Source organism: Clupea harengus, chromosome 8 (genome assembly GCF_900700415.2).
Source record: "Clupea harengus chromosome 8, Ch_v2.0.2, whole genome shotgun sequence".
NCBI lineage: Eukaryota > Metazoa > Chordata > Actinopteri > Clupeiformes > Clupeidae > Clupea > Clupea harengus.
The window spans coordinates 28486219-28505522 of record NC_045159.1 but is presented as its reverse complement, the minus strand read 5'-3'; the positions used below and the strand labels follow the sequence as shown (position 1 = coordinate 28505522).

Sequence of the window (19304 nt, the reverse complement as noted above, 5' to 3'; positions counted from 1 at the left end):
ATTATTTCCTGAACAAATATGAAGACAGGCATTAAAAGGTGCAATAGGCAGCACTGGAACAAAAAATGTGGTGAGCAATTTGGTTAAGCCAAAAAGTGTTGAATGTAAGACTGAAAAGGCCATTGCCTAGAAACATCCCAAACATCTTGAAAATTCCTTTTTTTTTTTTTTTTACATAGGCAAGGCAGCAGATGACATTTGTGCACACATTCCCAAGGTGCCAATTCATCTAAAGAGGTGTTTTTTTATACCTATTATTTTATTTTGGGTAATAAAAAAAAAAAAAAAAAAAAAGGCATTTAACTTCACTACTACTAGATGTACATGCTGCCTACTGTATCTTAAACCTAGGTGCCTTTGATGGCTTGCGCTGGAGCATCTGATCACTTTGGGGAAGGATCTACCAGAAGTAGGATTACATCAAGGGGGACCATCTGACCACTGACCACTGACACAAGAGTGTGTGTCTGCAGTGCACAGGGGGCTTGCGCTGGAGCATCTGAACACTTTGGGGAAGGATCTACCAGAAGTAGGATTACATCAAGGGGGACCATCTGACCACTGACCACTGACACAAGAGTGTGTGTCTGCAGTGCACAGTTACGTTTCAGTGACTTCAGCCGCGTCCTTGATCACTGCCACCCAAACCTTACTACACATACCACCATTCACAGCTCCACACTCCCAAGTGGGGCTCCCACCGACATTCAAAGAAAGGCAGGCCAAATAAAAACTATTGCTTAATTCATTATTTTTTTTTAAATATAAATCAAATTCCAAGTGTGGCTCGCTCACTATGTTACTAGGTTTTCCCCGTACTGTGGATTCCAGCGTGGTCTGAAAGGACCAACATTTTATTTGTAGCTGCCAGGGAGGGGATCTGAAGGGGAGCGGGGATGGGGATGGAGTCCTAGGGAGCAAATGAGCTACGTGAAATGTGTGACAATAAATAAATAAATAAATAAATAAAAACAAACAAATAAATAAAAACAAAGCAAAAATGAAACTGCGCACAAAAAACATTCAAATAAAACGTAACTAATTTGTGGAGCACACATGCACACATACACACACGCGTGATCAAAGAGTGATGGTGAATGTGCAAAGACATTCAGGGAGACGGTTCAGATCCCAGTCCAACAAGGGCCGTCCTGCTGGCCCGGCTATAAAGGAAGCTTCTTCAGCTGCTCATATGTGATGAAGAACTGAAGGAAAGGTCAAGGAAGATCCAAGAAGTTTCAAGGCTAACCTATCCTAATTAACCTCTATACTATAGCATGTAGTTGTGAATGATTTGTTTGTGATTTGTTGACCTCTAGTGGCAAGACTAAGTACTACTAGTACTACCAAATAATGCATTGGCGCTTCCCGATTGACAAATAGACAAATCTTCTTTTCTTTTTTTTTGACAAGACAACAACAGTGAATACTGTAATGATATTTCATGATATCTGATTCTTGAATTCAAAGTAAACCTTACCTGAAATCTACCTACTGCATGTTTAGATACGCATGCTTTAGGCACCAAAAACATTAGTGCACTTCTAAGTCCCTCAACCTCAACTCTTGTGAAAAGGATACAATAATGTTCCAGGGGCCCAAACGAAGCCAGTTGGGCCAGAAGCCCTTGTAGAGTGCAAAGAAGCCCTCGCCTCTCCAGGTCTGCCTGACACCGTCCAGCGTGCCTTTGTAGAGCGGGTTGCCCGACAACACCCGCTGGTTCATCATCCGAGTCCTCACCACGTCCACTGGGTTGGAGGCCAGCGCCCCCGCCAGGCCACAGGTGAAACTGGAGCTGCACAGAGCCAGAGAGTAAGGCAGAGAGTGAGGCAGAGAGTGAGCCAGAGAGTAAGGCAGAGAGTGAGGCAGAGAGTGAGCAGAGAGTGAGGCAGAGAGTGAGCCATAGAGTGAGGCAGAGAGTGAGGCAGAGAGTGAGGCAGAGAGTGAGCAGAGAGTGAGGCAGAGAGTGGAGGCAGAGAGTGAGGCAGAGAGTGAGGCAGAGAGTGAGGCAGAGAGTGAGCCAGAGAGTGAGCAGAGAGTGAGGCAGAGAGTGAGGCAGAGAGTGAGGCAGAGAGTGAGGCAGAGAGTGAGGCAGAGAGTGAGGCAGAGAGTGAGGCAGAGAGTGAGGCAGAGAGTGAGGCAGAGAGTGAGGCAGAGAGTGAGCAGAGAGTGAGGCAGAGAGTGAGCGGGTACAAGAAAACAAGTAGTGGGAAATGACACAACAAGGAGTTGTGGGTAAAGTGTGTTTCGGGTACAAGCCTTTTCGGTTCTTTTCTAAAACACAGATACGATTAAATATCATCCGTGGTACAGTTTGACATACAGGTCCAATTTGAAACTTTTCTTTGATGCAAGTTTTTATAGGCAACTAGTTTTGGAATCATCTTTTAAATTAAAAAAATAGTTTCCTCTGTTTATACCCCAGGGGCCATACATGGGTTTAGGCCTGTCTAACACAGGCCCACAACGGACACATTGGGTTTAGTCTGGAGAGAAACCAACCTGTTTAGTTTCCAGGGTTAGTACTTCTTTCTTCGGTCAAAGATAACGGAAGTTGCATGAATCCTTGCTAACATTGCTGTTTCTAATTCTGTGTGAGATTGGTTGCCAGCGTTTTATCGAGTTTACGGCACTTGTCACAATGAGAGAATACGATTATTTTGTTAATTCAATTTCTGCCTAAACACAGAAATGCCGATGGGCAGTACACCGTTTATAATCGTCGTTATAGTTACAATTGACACTTTGCAGATCTTTAACCCGATCTGCTTCATTCATGTCTTGATATACATAAATACAGACACACTATGGCAAGCGCTGAATGATGACCGAGTAAATCCCAAAAGAGAGAGAGAGTATCTTCAGCTTCATTCTGCTGTTTAGCTTGACTAGTGTAGCTAGTTAGCTCGCTAGTTTTAGACCGAAAACTCCTTACTTTTAATAGCAAACTTTTGTGAGATAAAGTTAATTTCCAGTTACTTACACAAAATGTGTGAGGATGCTGTCATCCATCACTCCTGAACCAATGAGGTGCTTCTTCGTGATGTCATATACAGGTAACTCCACCCCAACAACAATGGCCGCTCGCTGTGCTGTAGGTATTACACCCTGTGATTGGATAATTCATCAGTTATTGGTATGAAGACTCATCACTTGCACAGGGAAAACATTTTAAATAGGAATAATAATATGTATCCCCTTAAACAGAGTATTACCCTAAAGGTTTAAATCACATAACTTCCCCATATGAAAAACCACAGGTCGAAGCTTGCATCTCTGTGTGTGTCAAAGATTGGTGGTTACAAGAGGGTATGGAAGTGTGTATGGAAGTGGGTAACAGGGGTGACAGTGGTAGAGAAGTCGTTTAGTAATCAGAAGGTTGCTAGTTCGATTCCCTGTCGAAGCGTCCTTGAGCAAGGCACTGAACCCCTAATTGCTCCTGATGTGCAGTGTGCCATCAGTGTAAAATGTAAAATGTGTATACATTGTAAGTCGCACATATGTAAGTCGCTTTGGATAAAAGCGTCTGCTAAATGACTAAATGTAAATGTAAACATGTGCCAAGTAAATACAGGCAGTCAAAAGGGCAGGGTGTTCCAGAAAACTAAAATGTAGTTTGTATCTTTTGGGGGGGGGGGGGGGGGTTGGTTGCAGAACAGGATGACAAAGCAGGACTTTCCCCTTACCCTCCACAGGCCACGGGTGCCCTCTGTCTGGTAGATGTTCATGAAGTTGGCCATCATGCTGCCCTGCATCAGGGCGCCTTGCGCTTGCATGCGAATCTGAGGAGAACAGGGAGGGGCCAAAGGCAAAATCAGGTGCCACTCACACTCACAGGCACACATGCTTCATGTTGGGCCCAGTCCCTTATCTAGCTTTGTGTTAGCCGCTTCATGTTGGGCCCAGTCCCTTATCTAGCTTTGTGTTAGCCGCTTCATGTTGGGCCCAGTCCCTTATCTAGCTTTGCGTTAGCCGCTTCATGTTGGGCCCAGTCCCTTATCTAGCTTTGCGTTAGCCGCTTCATGTTGGGCCCAGTCCCTTATCTAGCTTTGTGTTAGCCGCTTGGAAAATTCTATACAGACTTAGTCTTACGGTGGAAACCCATGACACCGTTACGAGCGACGCGATATTCTAATCCCATGCATTTCAACGGGAGCCAATCCATTGTGACGTAGACCACCTTTTTGGGCGACGCGACCGATACAAGTTGAAAAATGTTGAATCCTATGCAAATGAGGAGCGATTTTTCCCGCAGCGGCCAATCAGAATGTTTGGTGTCGTCTCTGACAGTTTGAAAATGCTATTTCCACACGCTACAAACACGCCCACTCAAATGATGGAAGCGTATCGCGTCACTGTCATGGGTTTGCACCGTTAGAGTATAGAAACAAAGTCTTCAAAGGTTGGCAGCCCTAAGGGTTCTTCATCCCTACACACAGTGCCTAGAAACAATACTGACAACAGCTGAAAACAGACTATATGTAAAGGTATTAGATAACAGCTCTTTTATATATGAAGAACATGTTCTAGATTCATCTCTCATTAGTAAGTTGAGACTGGAAATGAATGTGTTATGAGATGGCAATTACATACCATTAATGACAAGCTCAGTGTTTCTGAAGTTCTGCCTTATTTGCTGAACATCTGCATAAAATCAGCCAACACTATAATGTAAATCAACCCATCTGGGATCAGTTGTACTCATAAACATGTCTCATATTACGTTCCAATGACAACAGTCAGAGATGAGTGCTGCATCAAAAGATGAAAACAGACTTAAGTCAAAACTAAATGTCCTAACTCAAGTACAAATAAACTATTAACATTATCTGTGTAACACCCCCACTTTGAAGGAAAGGACAAAGCAGGTGATTGGTGATTGGTGCGCATCAACATGACCAGAAGGTAAAACTGTGGAAGAAGAGACCTGCACGTGGCTTGTTGTTTTCAGTGACCACATCCTGCTTGACCCGGCAGACAGTACTAATATGTGAGGCCATTTCCTATGCATTTTATGTAAGTAACCATATATATAAAAAAAAATGGCAACCTCTGTTGAGTGGATGTGGGATGTGTAAAAGGCTGAGTATTTCCATCTGAATAGATGATCTATAGATAACCATTTACATCAACTACAAACTATGATTGCTGATAGCAGATCTACGTAACAGACTGGGAGATAAAGTGTAGTTCAACACCTGCACATTAAGATGATGCACAGGACTGCATCAATGTCAGTTTATCTCCCCAGTTAAAAGGTGCAGTATGTAGTAGAATGATTTATTAGGATATACCATTATGGAATATATTATTCATAATTATGTTTTCATTAGTGTATAATCACATGTAACTATGAATCATGATGTTTTTGTTAGCTTAGAATGAGCCCTTCATATCTACATAGGGAGCGGGTCCTCTTCCACGGAAGCCACCATGTTTCTACAGCAGCCCAGAGCGGACAAACCCAAAACACAGAGGGCCTTTTGCATTTTTATGGCACCTGACAGCCACCATAGCTTCTCCTACATGCTTGGAGGGAGAGGAATGCAGTTTGGTTGCAATCTGCAGCCTCACCACTAGGTGCCATTAAATCCTACATACTGCACCTTTCACCACCATACGTGAGACCAATCAATCAACCAATCAATCAATCAATAAATCAACCAACCAATCAATCAATCAATCAATCAATGTCGAGAGTTCAAAGTACCTTCAGCACATCTGTGGGGTTGGCCAATGACGAGGACAGGACTCCTGAGACCACTCCACAGAACACGTTAATGACTATGGTCTCGTCTGGAAACAGAAACATTTGAGGACCATTAGAAAAATAGAATGCGTCGTCTCCAGACCAGATGTAAATACATGAGAGGGAAACTTAAAAAGAGAGACAAGGGAAGTACAGTATCATGGAACAGCCAATCATGTCTGCTGCTTTGAGAAATGACTGGAACCATTGCTTCATATGCTACACGTGCACTATGAACTTGTTTCTCTTCATTCCCGGATATGTTTAACAGGGGAAACTAGAGAGAAATATTCATATCACTTTCTATCAAAAAAGGGCCTATGAGAAGTCATTGTCCTCTATGATGCATATAGCATAGGCACTACAATTAACGTAGATGAAAGATGGACATTGACCCCTTAATTAGCTGTTCCTTCTGCATGTGCCTCAATAGTGAAACGAGACTTTTAGCAGTTGGATAAAAGGGGTTATAAGGGTTGTTTGGGGAAAAACACAAATAGAGTTAGTTCTGTGGTTAAAAACCTACAAGTTGGAAGAAGGATTTGAGACAAAGAGGGAAGGAAATAATAAAGAAACAAAACTGAAATATACGAAATGGATCAAGTTTAGGAACAATAGTTACAGTGATCCTTGATTGATCAATGTGTGACCAATAGTTTAGAGAGGTCGTCCCAAGCCCGTTCATTTGGGTAGGAGTAGAGGCGGACGTATCCCCGCCAACCAGCAGGCCAAACCACTGCCTGTATCAAAATAAGCATTCAAAACACAGTGGCCAGCAAGGCATGCATATTGGGAAAAAGGACTTCTAAAAAGATGATCAATAAAAATAAAACAGATTTTGCTTCCCCCACCAATGACATCAACACACAACCTGACCTGCTCGCGCGCTCTCTCTCACACACACACACACACACACACACACACACACACACACAACACACACACACACACACACAACACACACACACACACACACACACACCACACACACACCACACACACACACACACACACCACACAGCCAGTGTCATTTTCCTTGAGGCAATCTAAAGGAAAATCTGGAATAGGACCAAACCAAACAGGACCTAGCGCATAGTGGCGCCGGTACACCAAACTGGGTTAAAACCACCACACACACATCCTAAACGCTTGAGTTGGCACAGTCTGGCTTCTTCTCTCATGTGTGGACATGTTAGTTCCAGTGGATGGACCCTCTACAGGAGAGGGGCTGCACAAAAGGGCAGTCCCCCCCAGTTTTTTTACAATTCTGCGAATTCCGCAAAATCGTTTTTTTCACTACACTGCACATTTTCTCATTTACTGCCTAAATCATGCAGAAAATTGCAGAAAACAAGCTTTGATGTTAAATTGCAACTCTTTTTCGCTGCTTCTGGTCTCCTAATGGTGGTATAAGGTTATGCACAGTCTGTTTTAACCACTGCCACATCTCCCACTCGTTTGGTGTCAGGTGGTCAGGTGATGGTTTGACGACCACAGTTAAGTTAGCCCGGTATAAAACATTTGCTTGACGTTTACGACACATCAGGCTCTATAACTGTTAAATGGGGGTGGAATGATACGTATATTTACCGCAAATCTTTCATTACAGGACGCTCTGGATTCGTATGCAACTACCTTGGTTGGGTACCCCTTGTGACCCAAACAATTACTGTCAAAATAGTCTATTTATGTCTAATGTCACCACTCGCACCAACAGTACAGCACTTCCTTGAGAACGTTTGACCTGCTTTTTGAAGTGCACCGGTTGTGGTGTGATCAGCTGGAGTGTTCTAGGTGGGTTAGCATGGCTAGTCAGATTAGTCAAGCTGAATGGACAACCATTTGTGTCAAACTGTATGCTGACATTGTTCAACTCAAGTCGAATATGTCAATGGACACACTTCCAACTTTTCATATACCAAGGTATCCCCCAAATGTAGCAGAACGAGAGAAAGAAAAAAAAAAAAAAACAGACCGGAAGGGAAGTCCTTCACCTCAGTGTTCAGGCAGCCTCTCATTGCAGATTCCGACCATGACAAAGTCATAAATTATGCTAGAAAGTATTTATCGCCACAGGTCATTAAAAAAATGCAGAATTAAAGCATATGGTCCAAGTGCTTGAGCCCTGCTCCAATGTGCGTGTGTATTTTAGTCTATCCACTGTATGATCCTATATAAATAAGCGCAAGCGGCAGATCAGGATTTATCAACAGGTGGAAGTGTTACGATGGAGCATGACTGACATTTGTGTTATTCATTTCTCCATAGTAACAATACGCCAGTATTGAGTGACCTAACTGAAGAGTACAAATTTTTCCCTGGGGTACTGAAATGAACTAAACTGACCTCAAAACCAAAATACATTACGGAATTGTGAATTGTGAATTTTGCGTAGCATTATACCCCACTGCGATCTCATTAAAAGTCACATGAGACTCGAGTGAAAGCACCTTGAGACTTCTTCTTCTTCTTCTTCTTCTTCTTCTTATTATTATTCTTATTATTATTGAACTACAAACCAAGACATGGCCTTTTATTTCAAATTACTTTCAATAACATTCTAATATGGATGAGTTATAAGTTCTCAGAAATGTGTCAATGCGTTATCTAAAACGTACATCTAAAATGCGTTATCTCCATTGCATGAAATGGAGATATAACACATAAAAAACAAAAACATCAAAATAAATTAATTTAAAATTAAATGAAATTAAATATAAAAAAAAAAAAAAAAGTAATATACATCACATGTCAGCATATCGATTTGTATAATTACACACACAAAAGCGAAATCCCGGAGGGACGGAAAGGTGCCGCACGATCATATCCACACACAGTAAACCGTAGAGACGAGGATCTGTTATTGGACATTAATAAAAGCCCTGCATTAGTACAATAGACCCAATTGTGTTTTTGGGCGCGGCTGATCCCTGATCAATGCTGGACTCGGTGTCCTCCAATGGCAGCCCAGATCTATAACGTTATGAATATTTGACTCTACAGGCGCTGGACACCGGACACACACACAAGGCAACTCGGTGGAAATGGATAGAGATGGGTGGTGGCCACGCAGTTCTACTCTATGTCTCAAACTGGTCTTTGGGTTAATCAGTTCTACATGTCTCAAACTGGTCTTTGGGTTAATCAGTTGTACATGCCTCAAACTGGTCTTTGGGTTAATCAGTTGTACATGCCTCAAACTGGTCTTTGGGTTAATCAGGGTTTTGTCTCAAACTGGTCTTTGGGTTAATCAGTTCTACATGTCGTCTCAAACTGGTCTTTGGGTTAATCAGTTCTACATGTCTCAAACTGGTCTTTGGGTTAATCAGTTCTACATGTCGTCTCAAACTGGTCTTTGGGTTAATCAGTTCTACATGTCGTCTCAAACTGGTCTTTGGGTTAATCAGTTCTGCATGTCGTCTCAAACTGGTCTTTGGGTTAATCAGTTCTACACGTCTCAAACTGGTCTTTGGGTTAATCAGTTCTACACGTCTCAAACTGGTCTTTGGGTTAATCAGGGTTTTGTTTGATATTGGAAAAGATGCGGTGATTATTTTGCCAAGCAAGCTAACCAGCTCCATTACTGGTTTAATGTCATCACAAAGAAACAGTGAGACAGCAGTTTCACTAACTGCCTGCAGGCTACTACCCCAAAGGACTTTAAGTGCTATAAATCCATTTATTTTAATCCGCAAGAGCATTAACTTACAGTGACATCACACTCTCCTTAAAGCAGCTAGAATCTCTTTAATGTTGCGATCTGTAGTCTCACCTTCAGGGCGACTCACAAACAGCTTCTTTAATGTGTTGTAGGTGCCAATCTTAATCGTCCCGTAGGAGGCTTGGCGCAGGAGGGCTGGGGAAATCCTGAGGGTGGAAACAGAGAGAGGAAAGCTGTTAAGATTCACAGATCAACAGAGCACAGAAGACAACTCTATACGATAAAAGAAAAGCTCTCACTCACATACGAAAACGAATTCAAAAGAGGAAAGGAAACAAAAGAAAAAAGAAAAAAAAAAAAACTGTCAAAATGTCTGTCTCAAGTTCACAGAAATATTGAGTATGGGTGTGGCCAATCTCAAATCATCACCTGTACACACTTTACCCTGACACAACCGTCAATAAACTGACACCGAAGAATAAAAGATGCAAGTAAGACCCCTAAATGAACAGGGGCCATGACCTATGAAGAGGGAGCAGTGGGGAGAAAGGATGAGCAGGATGAGCAGGGAACAGAGAGGACTCCATTTTACTACGGTCAGGGCAGCAGGAGTTGTTGCCACACGCATGTGGAGACGGACTTTCTGGAACTTTCTGAGGATTTAGAGAACATATTCATTTCTGCCCCGTCTTCAGAGTCTTTTTTTTAGCATGCTTTCTCAGAGGACCAGTTTGTCAGATGTCGTTTCTGTTGTAGGCTAAACACACATCCTCTCCTCCCAGGGCGTGTCTGGTCACGCAAGGTCAACTAAAGAGAACGCCACTCTGAGCTGACTGGCATTTCTGCCATCTGTACCCATCTCTCAAGTATCAGGTGGCAGCAGGCAAAGAGCAGGTGACCCATAATAGCATTACATCATGAGCTGTGCTCCGGGATTGCCGTATTCGAATGGTCGCTTTTGTGCTGGGCGATTTCTATTCCACTGGGGCTACGCCGATATCCTTACAAACACCTGCTGTGGCCCTTTCTGCACGCAGGACAACTAGCGTGCAGCTCGGTGCAAAACAGTCACGTGATTGGTCAAAATGGACGGCGTGAACGAATATACGTAAAAAAAAGAAGTAAAACCCCTCTTTACCTCTCCCTCCATCTCTCTCTCTCTCTCTCTCTCACTCTCTCTCACTCTCTCTCTCTCACTCTCTCTCTCTCCATCTCTCTCTCTCCATCTCTCTCTCTCCATCTCTCTCTCTCCATCTCTCTCTCTGCATTCATTCCAGTGTGACTGTTAAGTTTGAGGAGAACCATGTTCATGATCAAGTGATCACACTGTCTGGCACCACCAAGACTTTCTTTCTATTCAACTGGTCGGGTTGACCACCACCTCTCTGTGCACAGGGCAGTGCATATGCAAAAGACCTTGCAGGTAGGGATGCCCATCTCTTTTATCAGTCACGTCCCTGATAGGTAAATATAGTCACTCACGCCATGCTGAAATTTCAGTTGCTGAACGAGTCCCTAGGTCATTTTCTCCACAGTGCATCTGTTTTCTTAATCATTATCCAAATTTAAGGCCACAGAGAGGCTGAACGAGATAACACGACAAACGAGGCATAAGCTCTTGAGCACTCTGTACCCAGACCTATCCATCTTGAGTAGGGCTGAACGATTTGGGAAAATAATCTAATTGCGATTTTTTTTAACAAAATATTGCGATTGCGATTTAATATGCGATTTTTTTTTTTTATCCTCTTTTTTTCCCCAACAAAACGTAATGAATGATTTAAATATGACCAACACAATATTAGATACATTTAGTGAAAAATCTTCTTTCCCACATTTTACATTTTTATTTAACTGCTCATTACAGAAACAAGAACAACAAATCGGTGTCAAAAAAGTCATTTTACGTATAAACACTAGGCATGCACTTTTTAAACACTGTGTGCAAAATGTACCATCTTAAAAAAAATAAAAAAAATAATATATATATATATATTTTTTTTAGACCAGGTTTTTTAAATCGCGAACGTTGCGGTTAGAAAATCGCGTTCTATCATATCGCGATTAAATCGCAAATGCAATTAATCGTTCAGCCCTAATCTTGAGCACTCTGTGTCCAGACCTATCCATCTTCTAGAAGGTGCAGCGCTCCACAAGGACCCTTTCTATCAAAGAATGATATACACGGGTACTTGTTGTATCTCGCAATGTTCATGGAAGTGAAATTAAAATGTGTGGATCCGGCCCATGATTCGGATTTAGTCTGAAATGTAACAGGTTTTTCTTTGGCACATGCTACACCCTTCCACCAAGTTTCATGAAATCGGGCCAGTCGTTGTTCTGTAATCCTGCTGACAAACAAACAAACAAACAAACAAACAAACAAACAAACAAAGCACACTGAAAACATAACCTCTTTGGCGAAGGTAACTACTCCCACAAGAACTTGATGTTCATATGGGCCTCTGGCGCTGACTGACCAGACAACACATAAATCAGCTACTTATGCCCTCAAGCCCCCGAGTTCACACTGGACACTGGCATCATGACTGAAATGAATCTCCTGGACCAAGATAGGGCACCAACACGTAACCTTATAAGTCATCTTTCTGACTTCCGAGGCACCACAGAAACCACTGAATGCCAAGAGCATGAAGTCCAGTTGCCCACTGCTCTTGCGGATTAGTGTACATTGACTAACAGCATATTCATGAACATATATTATTCGACCCAACTGATATCATGGTGCAAAAAGTCAACACTAAGAACTAGCACGTAAACAACACTGGAGGCCACATTCTTGGCCGGAACTGTTTTCTTCCGTCACTGCCCACACACACACTCACCCCGAGTAGAGCGCCCGTATGCCCTCTTCCTGTCCGATCCGGCGCAGCGCGTGGAACATGCCCCGGTAGCGCACCTCCATGCAGTGTGACGGGCCCTGTACCTGCAGCCGGGTTTTGGTCAGATCAATGGGGAAGGTGCCTAAGGAGAAGACACAAATGTATAAATAAAAAAAGGCAAAATGCATTCTGAATGGACTAGTTGTACACTAAAGGTATAAATTACATTATAGCAAATGTAGTGAAGTAAAAGGCTAAAATAATATGAGTAAAAAGTTAAAAGTACAATTCTGCAAGGTTCCATGCACTAGCTGAGCTCACTGCAGGTACCTATTCCCTTATTTTTTGTTTGGCCTCATATTCTGTTTCACGCAATTTATTTTCGAAATATTGACATGAATAGCCAGCCTTCATTCAGAGGTGGTCTGTTGTTGAAGTAGGTTCAAATATGTGTACCTTCAAGGGCCTATGATTTGCCTTATTAAGATTTCATGATTGATGTTGCATGTGTGACTCAAGGGCCTATGATTTGCCTTATTAAGATGTCATGATTGATGTTGCATGTGTGACTCAAGGGCCTATGATTTGCCCTTATTAAGATTTCATGATTGATGTTGCATGTGTGTGTGACGTAGACTTTGCCTCTCTGATATGAACCATTTTCTATTGTCATAATATTAAAGATGCTTTGTAAACATCTAAAAACATAACTTTTAGTTTTTCTTAATAGCTGTTTACTTTCTCAAATCCTTTGATATTCTAAATGAAATGAAAGCCTGGGGTGGAGCTCATTAATAGTTCAGTGTTATCAACACTGCTGTTGTGTTGGACAGCACTGGCCAGGGTGGGGCACCAGAAAATAAGTGATTTTCCAGTGCGTGGGGTACAGTGGTCCATAATGTGGACTATTACTATTACCCATACCCCCCCCCAATACACACACATTTACTGCACCCCCTCCCAGAAAATAGTTCCACCATCCCTGCAAACCTGCAGAGCAGTATTGTTTTTAACAGTTTTACTTAAAATGTGGTCATCTTGTGCGCAAAACTTTTTTTTTTATCACACGCCTGCATCCAATATAAAATGCAAGCTAGCTACTTTGAGGCTGTTTTGTAGAAAAAGATGGCCATATGGAAACTGAACACCGCTCAGCTTTGGATGGCGTGGGTACCACTGCACGCCATGATGAAAAGAAAAACATTAAAATACGACTGTGCATCAATCACACAACTGTGTCCATGCAGAACGGATTAGATTCAGATAACAGATTTGCAACATTAACATGGCAACACATGTAGCTATGAACAACAAACACGGGTGTTACATTACCGAACTCGGCAACGATGGAGGCCATCCCCCGTAGATGAACGGTTTCCAGTTCAGGGCTGGCATTCGGAGCTGGCTCCTTCAGCCTGGTGGAGACCCGCTAATACCAGCAACAAGCCGCCGAAATACAAATGAAGAAATTCTTTAATCGCACATGGCACAATATTGCACTACCCGTTTTATAGACACCGAACCACCCTGTATGCGACATGGTCAAATTATGCACCGGAATGGGATGCTTCTATCTATTAAAATTCATGCAAGCGCCATCGCACAAGCATACAACTGTAAATGGTCGGCACAAACGTCAATCAAAAGTCAAAGGACACTGGTTGGATTAAATAAACCTAGAGTTACCTACTTCCGGTTGTGAATAACTTCAATTACTGCAATGTCTTTTGCGACGCTCCATACAGCGAACAGACGTATTTCAACGTACGATCAAACGTCAGCTGATATATTTTAAAAAGACAGCAACATTTCTAGCATTTTCAAATGCTGGTGACCTTCTACTAACCTGTCTTTGCCAGCAATACAATAAAATGACACCTACGGAGCATAGGCTAACTGGCTAACGTTAGCCATCAATTTACAGCTATCTGTTTATAACGTCTCTGGACTAGCTAACGCTGGCTAATAAGTTAGAGCAGTGACTGGCTAGTTAGCTAGCTGACTTCAACGAAAGGATATCATATTTTACAACAATAACTTGGACTTCGACTTATAGCTGCGTTGTAATCAACGCAGAAAACACTTACGTCTGTGTTTGTTATGTGATGACCTCTTCTATTTCCTTTTCGTTCTCATTTTCCCGACCACATGTAGGATTGTTCAATAATAAAACAGCACAAAACTTCAACGGAGAACGGCGTTGCTTAGCATTTCTGATTTGCCTAGAAACAGGAACTGAAAGGCGGAAGTCCTACCTCTTTTTGTGACTGCAACTCCCCCTTCAAGCCTTGAATGTCATAACCCCAGTAGACAATATTTCTTTAAATACTGTGCTTCTGAAAGTGAATAACTTGCATTTTACTTTAATAATTAGCCTACTTTGAGAAAATCAGTGAATTTTATATCCTTGGTCTTGGTCAGGGTCAAACGGACAAGGAAAGACAATAACTTACCTCAGTCACAGCGATGTAATTTATTTGTGTCTAATATCTAATGTATAAGTATTTAAGTATTGTACACACAGATGATTTGTAATTAACGTAGGCTATTTGGACACCAATTTGTGGAAAATTATTTTATTGGATCTGTCTACTGACTTGTCCCAGTGGACACCACATAACTTTGGCCTACTCAGTGTCACAACATGAAACAGAAAACTGAAAGTAGGCCTACTTTAAATGTAAAGTGCACAAGTTGTTTACATATAAATATAAATCTACTCTCCAGGATTCAGCCTATATCAATAGAGACACTGAACATTTTGCCTAGAAGATAAATAAATCACAGCAGGTTATAATCTCACAAGAATGTGCATTGTTGCATTATTTCATTCACAATTTATTTGTTTTTTCATCATTGCTCTGCATACAGTCTTCAATGGCCTGTATTGGCAAATCAAGCAGTGTTCAAACCAGTGAAAATAATCAACTGTTTATTCCAGTTTGGGATCAGTAACACCACTCAGTGATAATTGACATCTAATGCATTTATGACCCTCTCTTAAACAAACATTGTCATTTCCAAGTCTGAAATGGAAAAAGGAAAACATGATAAAAATGCAATCACCTGTCACAATCAGATCAATCTACTGAACAAGTCAGCATCCATCTAAATTAAATCACATAATCAAATATTTTTTGGTCATTATTCTTTTTCTTCCCCAATATATATTTTAAAGTCCAGAAGGATCTGTCAGTAAAGCCTAGTTACATGGTTTCACAGTCCATAAATCCATATTTGTTGAGAGTAAAACGTTTTTTTTTTTTTGGCCTCTGACTAGCAGTCTATACAGGAGTGCTGTGCCAGTTTTGTTGCCCGAAGTCAATTCTGCCCCGAGGCTTAAAGTGTGGTTCGGAGCAGCCTCATCACACGCTGGAACAGCTGCTGTACAGCTGTCACCAAGTTCCTACAGTTGATTATAGGAAGAAGAAAAGACAAGCAATCATTGGTCCAAAACAGAGCGGAAAAGAATTGTTTTTTTTTATTCACCATCATATTGTTTTAATAATACTAGGCATTAAATAATTAGTACCAAAGAAAACTGTCATCAGTTTGTCTTAAAGAATTCTGCATTTGCACTAACACACCCCCAGAACACAAATACCCTTGTGGATTTGAACACAGAACTTTCCGAAAAGGTTTTCTTCTACATATGCCCATAAATGATGGTTTGCATAGTGCTATGCCGGGCTCAATATTTCCATATTGCCTTGGGAAAATGACATACTGACCTTGACATACCAATCAAAAGCTTGTTTCTAAGCAGCCACTCCCACATGCTCACACACACACAACATAAACACACCCAGCCACACACACACACACACACACCTACACACACACACATCAACATACTTACACACACACACGCACACGCACACACACTCACTCACCGGGCACCCAGCGACACACAGTTGTTTCGGTTTGGATGTAGGCAGAAGAGAGAGGCCACGCAATATACACAGCACAGCAGCATGGAGAGAAGTCTTCTCTTCAAGGACATCTTCTGTCTCCTCCTTCTGTCTCCTAGGGTTGTTTCTTTACGGCCAGCCGAAGTTCCCTATTCAAAAAACAGGTATTGGAAAAGTCTCAGTTGGCAAATCATATAATGGCTCCACAAGTGGACATTGGATGCCACTCACAAGTGAGGGAGGGCTGTGGCTATGCATAAACAACCTCAGAGCCGTTTGTCACTCTCTGCTCTGCCACGGGCACAATTACTGCTGACCAAGAGGTGCATTGAATAGGGCTGAAAAGTCTAGCAGGGGGGTGAATGGCATTCCCACATTGTGTGAGTGTTCAGGTTTTGCATTGTTTTCACCAGTGTCATTAAAAAAGGGATCTTTTTCCTCTTCATGGAGCTGGTGCCTGTTGTTGCAAGGCCTGTTTATATCATTTAGGGGTGATATGAATCTATTCTGGTTTTTTGATGGTGAGCCTGCCTGCATGCTATCTGTGCTTGTGAGGAGGTTAGATGATGTGAGAGTATTGTATCCTCAGGGTGTTAGATGTGAGAGTATTGTATACCCTTTGGGTGTAAGATGTGAGAGTATTGAATCCTAAAAAGTTAAGATGATTTATGTCTCACTCCAGGGCATGATCTGTGTGTGTGCCAGGAATGAGGGGATATTCAGATATGGGGATTTCGGGAATATATCTATCTCTCTCTCTCGCGAAGGTTAAATTTGACTTTTCCCCCTCTCCCTCTTCCACTCTCTCTCTCTCTCTCTCTCTCTTTCTCTCTCTCTCTCTCTCTCTCTCTCTCTCCTTCAGTATGACCCTCCCTCTCTCCCAGTTTGTTTAAGTTTGATGAGAGTGCGGAGGAAAGATAGGGCACAGTCCAATAGCACGGAGGCACAAAAAAAAATGCAAAACACATACAATATACAACCAGGATGTCACCAGCGTGTAAGGACTATTCTGTGTCATCTGGCACTCCATAATAAACCAGCAAATATTTAGCTAAATGTATGACAAGACAACTAACAACCTGCTGTAATTGTATGACTTTGTCCCCTAGCTCAAGAGTCATTAATGGACTAACATTTGCCTTACATCAACAAGGCGGATGAATTATCCCATGAGATATTTAGGCTCATTACGTCAACATTTCTCACTCTGGGAAAAAAAACAGAAACAGAAAAAACACCACCAAGTGCCTATATCCACAAGGGTATATCATCTGTTCAGGATTTCCACATGAACCATATTTCCTCTCTTGCCTTGAGTGGATTTAACGCATTGCAGTTTTTAGAGCAGCACAGGACTGTCATGACAAACGGCCCCCTCTTCCCCGGATGTACGCTCTTTAGAGCCCCATGATGGAACTTGGACCAGAGCCAAACTACACGCTGGACAAGGGTCAACTCCACAGAAACCGCGTAAGCAAATGAGGCTTCACAGCATCTGAAGAGACGCACCGACATTTCCCACTGCTATAGCTCAGGGTCAGATACTTACCGTTCTGCCCAAAGGAGTTACAGGACAAAAAATGCCTGAAAAGCAGCCAACAGAGAAAATAATGTATTCTAATGTATTATTTTTCCTGCTTTACCAGCTGATACAAATGGAGTATTAAGATGGAATATTTGTTGTCAAGAATATGTTTCTCAGTACAGCAAACTTAGCAACAACAACAACAACAACAACAGCTGGACTATCTATGGTTGAGATGAATGAAACTGACTCCATGAAGACCGTGAAAGTAAATACCACCGAAGGAACTTTTCAAAAGCAAGTGCATACCACCATAATGGGCTGGATCCTGTGCTTTGTGTCGTTTCTGATCATCTCCACCAACCTCCTGGTGGCTATCTCCCTGGTGATCCTGATCCGAAAGCGGGGCTGTCGTAGCTGGTGTTTCGTCCTCAACCTTGCCCTGGCCGATATCCTGGTGGGCTTGGCCATCACCGTCCTTGCCGATGATGGACTTCACCGCGAGTCCCCGATGCAAAAAACAGACTGTCTCCTCCGCATGGCCTTTATCACTTGCCCGTCGACCGCCTCCGTCCTCACCATGTTCCTCATCTCACTGGACCGGTACTTGGCCATCAAGCTGCCCCTGCGCTACGCACGCATCTCTGGCAAGTGGCCAACTGGTGGTTCCCTAGTGCTCGTCTGGGCTCTCTCGCTGGTGATGGGCTTCCTGCCCTGCCTGGTGAGACAGATGCAGTCGGACGGGTACAGTGGCACGTGCACTTTCTTCTCCGCCATCAACCCACGCAGCATCATGTTCATCTTAAGCGGCTGCTTCTTCCCTCTGCTGGGCATCTTCCTCTACTTCTACATGGACATCCTCAAGATCGCCTGCGGGCACCAGCGGCAGATCAGGCAGGCCCGCAAGGCGGGTACACGCCACTGCCAACCCAGCCGCTACTGGGGCCACGTCAAGGCCCTGCGGACCGTGGCGCTGCTGGTGGGATGCTTCACCCTCTCCTGGTGCCCCTTCTTCACGGTCAGTGTGGTCCAGTTGCTGTGCTCCAACTGCAGGCTCTACCACTTCCTGGAGAACCATCTGTGGCTGCTGGGGCTTTCTAACTCCCTGATTAACCCCCTCGTTTATGCCTGCTGGCAGAGGGAGGTCAGGCAGCAGATCTGCACCATATTTGCCCACCTCAAGGGCAATGCCCGCTGCTGGGCCAGTACCGACTCTGTAAATGGGTGCCACTCAGACAGACCTGTGCCAGTGCGGACGTCTTTGCCCACAGATCCTCTCAGTGTGCCACTCACTTTGCTCACAATCCAGGAGCCTATTGCTGTTGCTATGCCCTTAGCCCAGTCAGTGGTTTCCGATGCATGCTAAAGGTTGCTTGTCATTTGGACCATATAATTATGATGAAACTGCTAAAGTTCCTGTTTTCCCATCGGCAGAAAAAACTCTCAGATTCGTGGAAACAGCAGTGAAATTGAACACAAATGAATTGGTTAATGGATTGAGGGGCTTAGAATGCTTTTTGATTACTTTAAAGAAACGCCCATGTCATGGAACAGATGGGTCTGTTTGCTCTTTTGTTTTTGCTCTGTTTCCTCCACTCTCCCTCTCTGTCTCTCT

At 42.9% G+C, this 19304-nt stretch overlaps 3 protein-coding genes across 4 annotated transcripts in view; 1 reads left to right on the top strand and 2 right to left on the bottom strand.

Annotated features, from left to right (window-relative positions):
* Nucleotides 1–1010: 1010 nt before the first annotated feature.
* Nucleotides 1011–13648, bottom strand: LOC116221542 (brain mitochondrial carrier protein 1-like). The gene is given in 9 exon segments (XM_031572627.1): nt 1011–1205; nt 1582–1795; nt 2984–3108; nt 3687–3782; nt 5711–5796; nt 9522–9616; nt 12257–12395; nt 13586–13609; nt 13612–13648. Coding segments are annotated over 9 exon segments (858 nt in total). The 3' UTR covers nt 1011–1163.
* Nucleotides 13649–16063: 2415 nt separating this feature from the next.
* Nucleotides 16064–19304, bottom strand: part of LOC105901507 (brain mitochondrial carrier protein 1) — a 32611-nt gene continuing 29370 nt past the window's right edge. Inside the window, exon 9 of one of the 2 annotated variants that reach the window (XR_004164185.2) lies at nt 16064–16084. The gene's annotated coding sequence lies outside the window, so the exon portion shown is untranslated. The remainder of the gene's footprint in view (nt 16085–19304) is intronic. The other variant, XR_004164184.2, reaches the window with a different exon arrangement.
* On the top strand, nt 17822–19055 carry LOC105901496 (glucose-dependent insulinotropic receptor). The gene has a single exon (XM_012828969.2). It carries the CDS (start codon nt 17856–17858, stop codon nt 19053–19055), a length of 1200 nt encoding a protein of 399 aa, XP_012684423.2. The 5' UTR covers nt 17822–17855.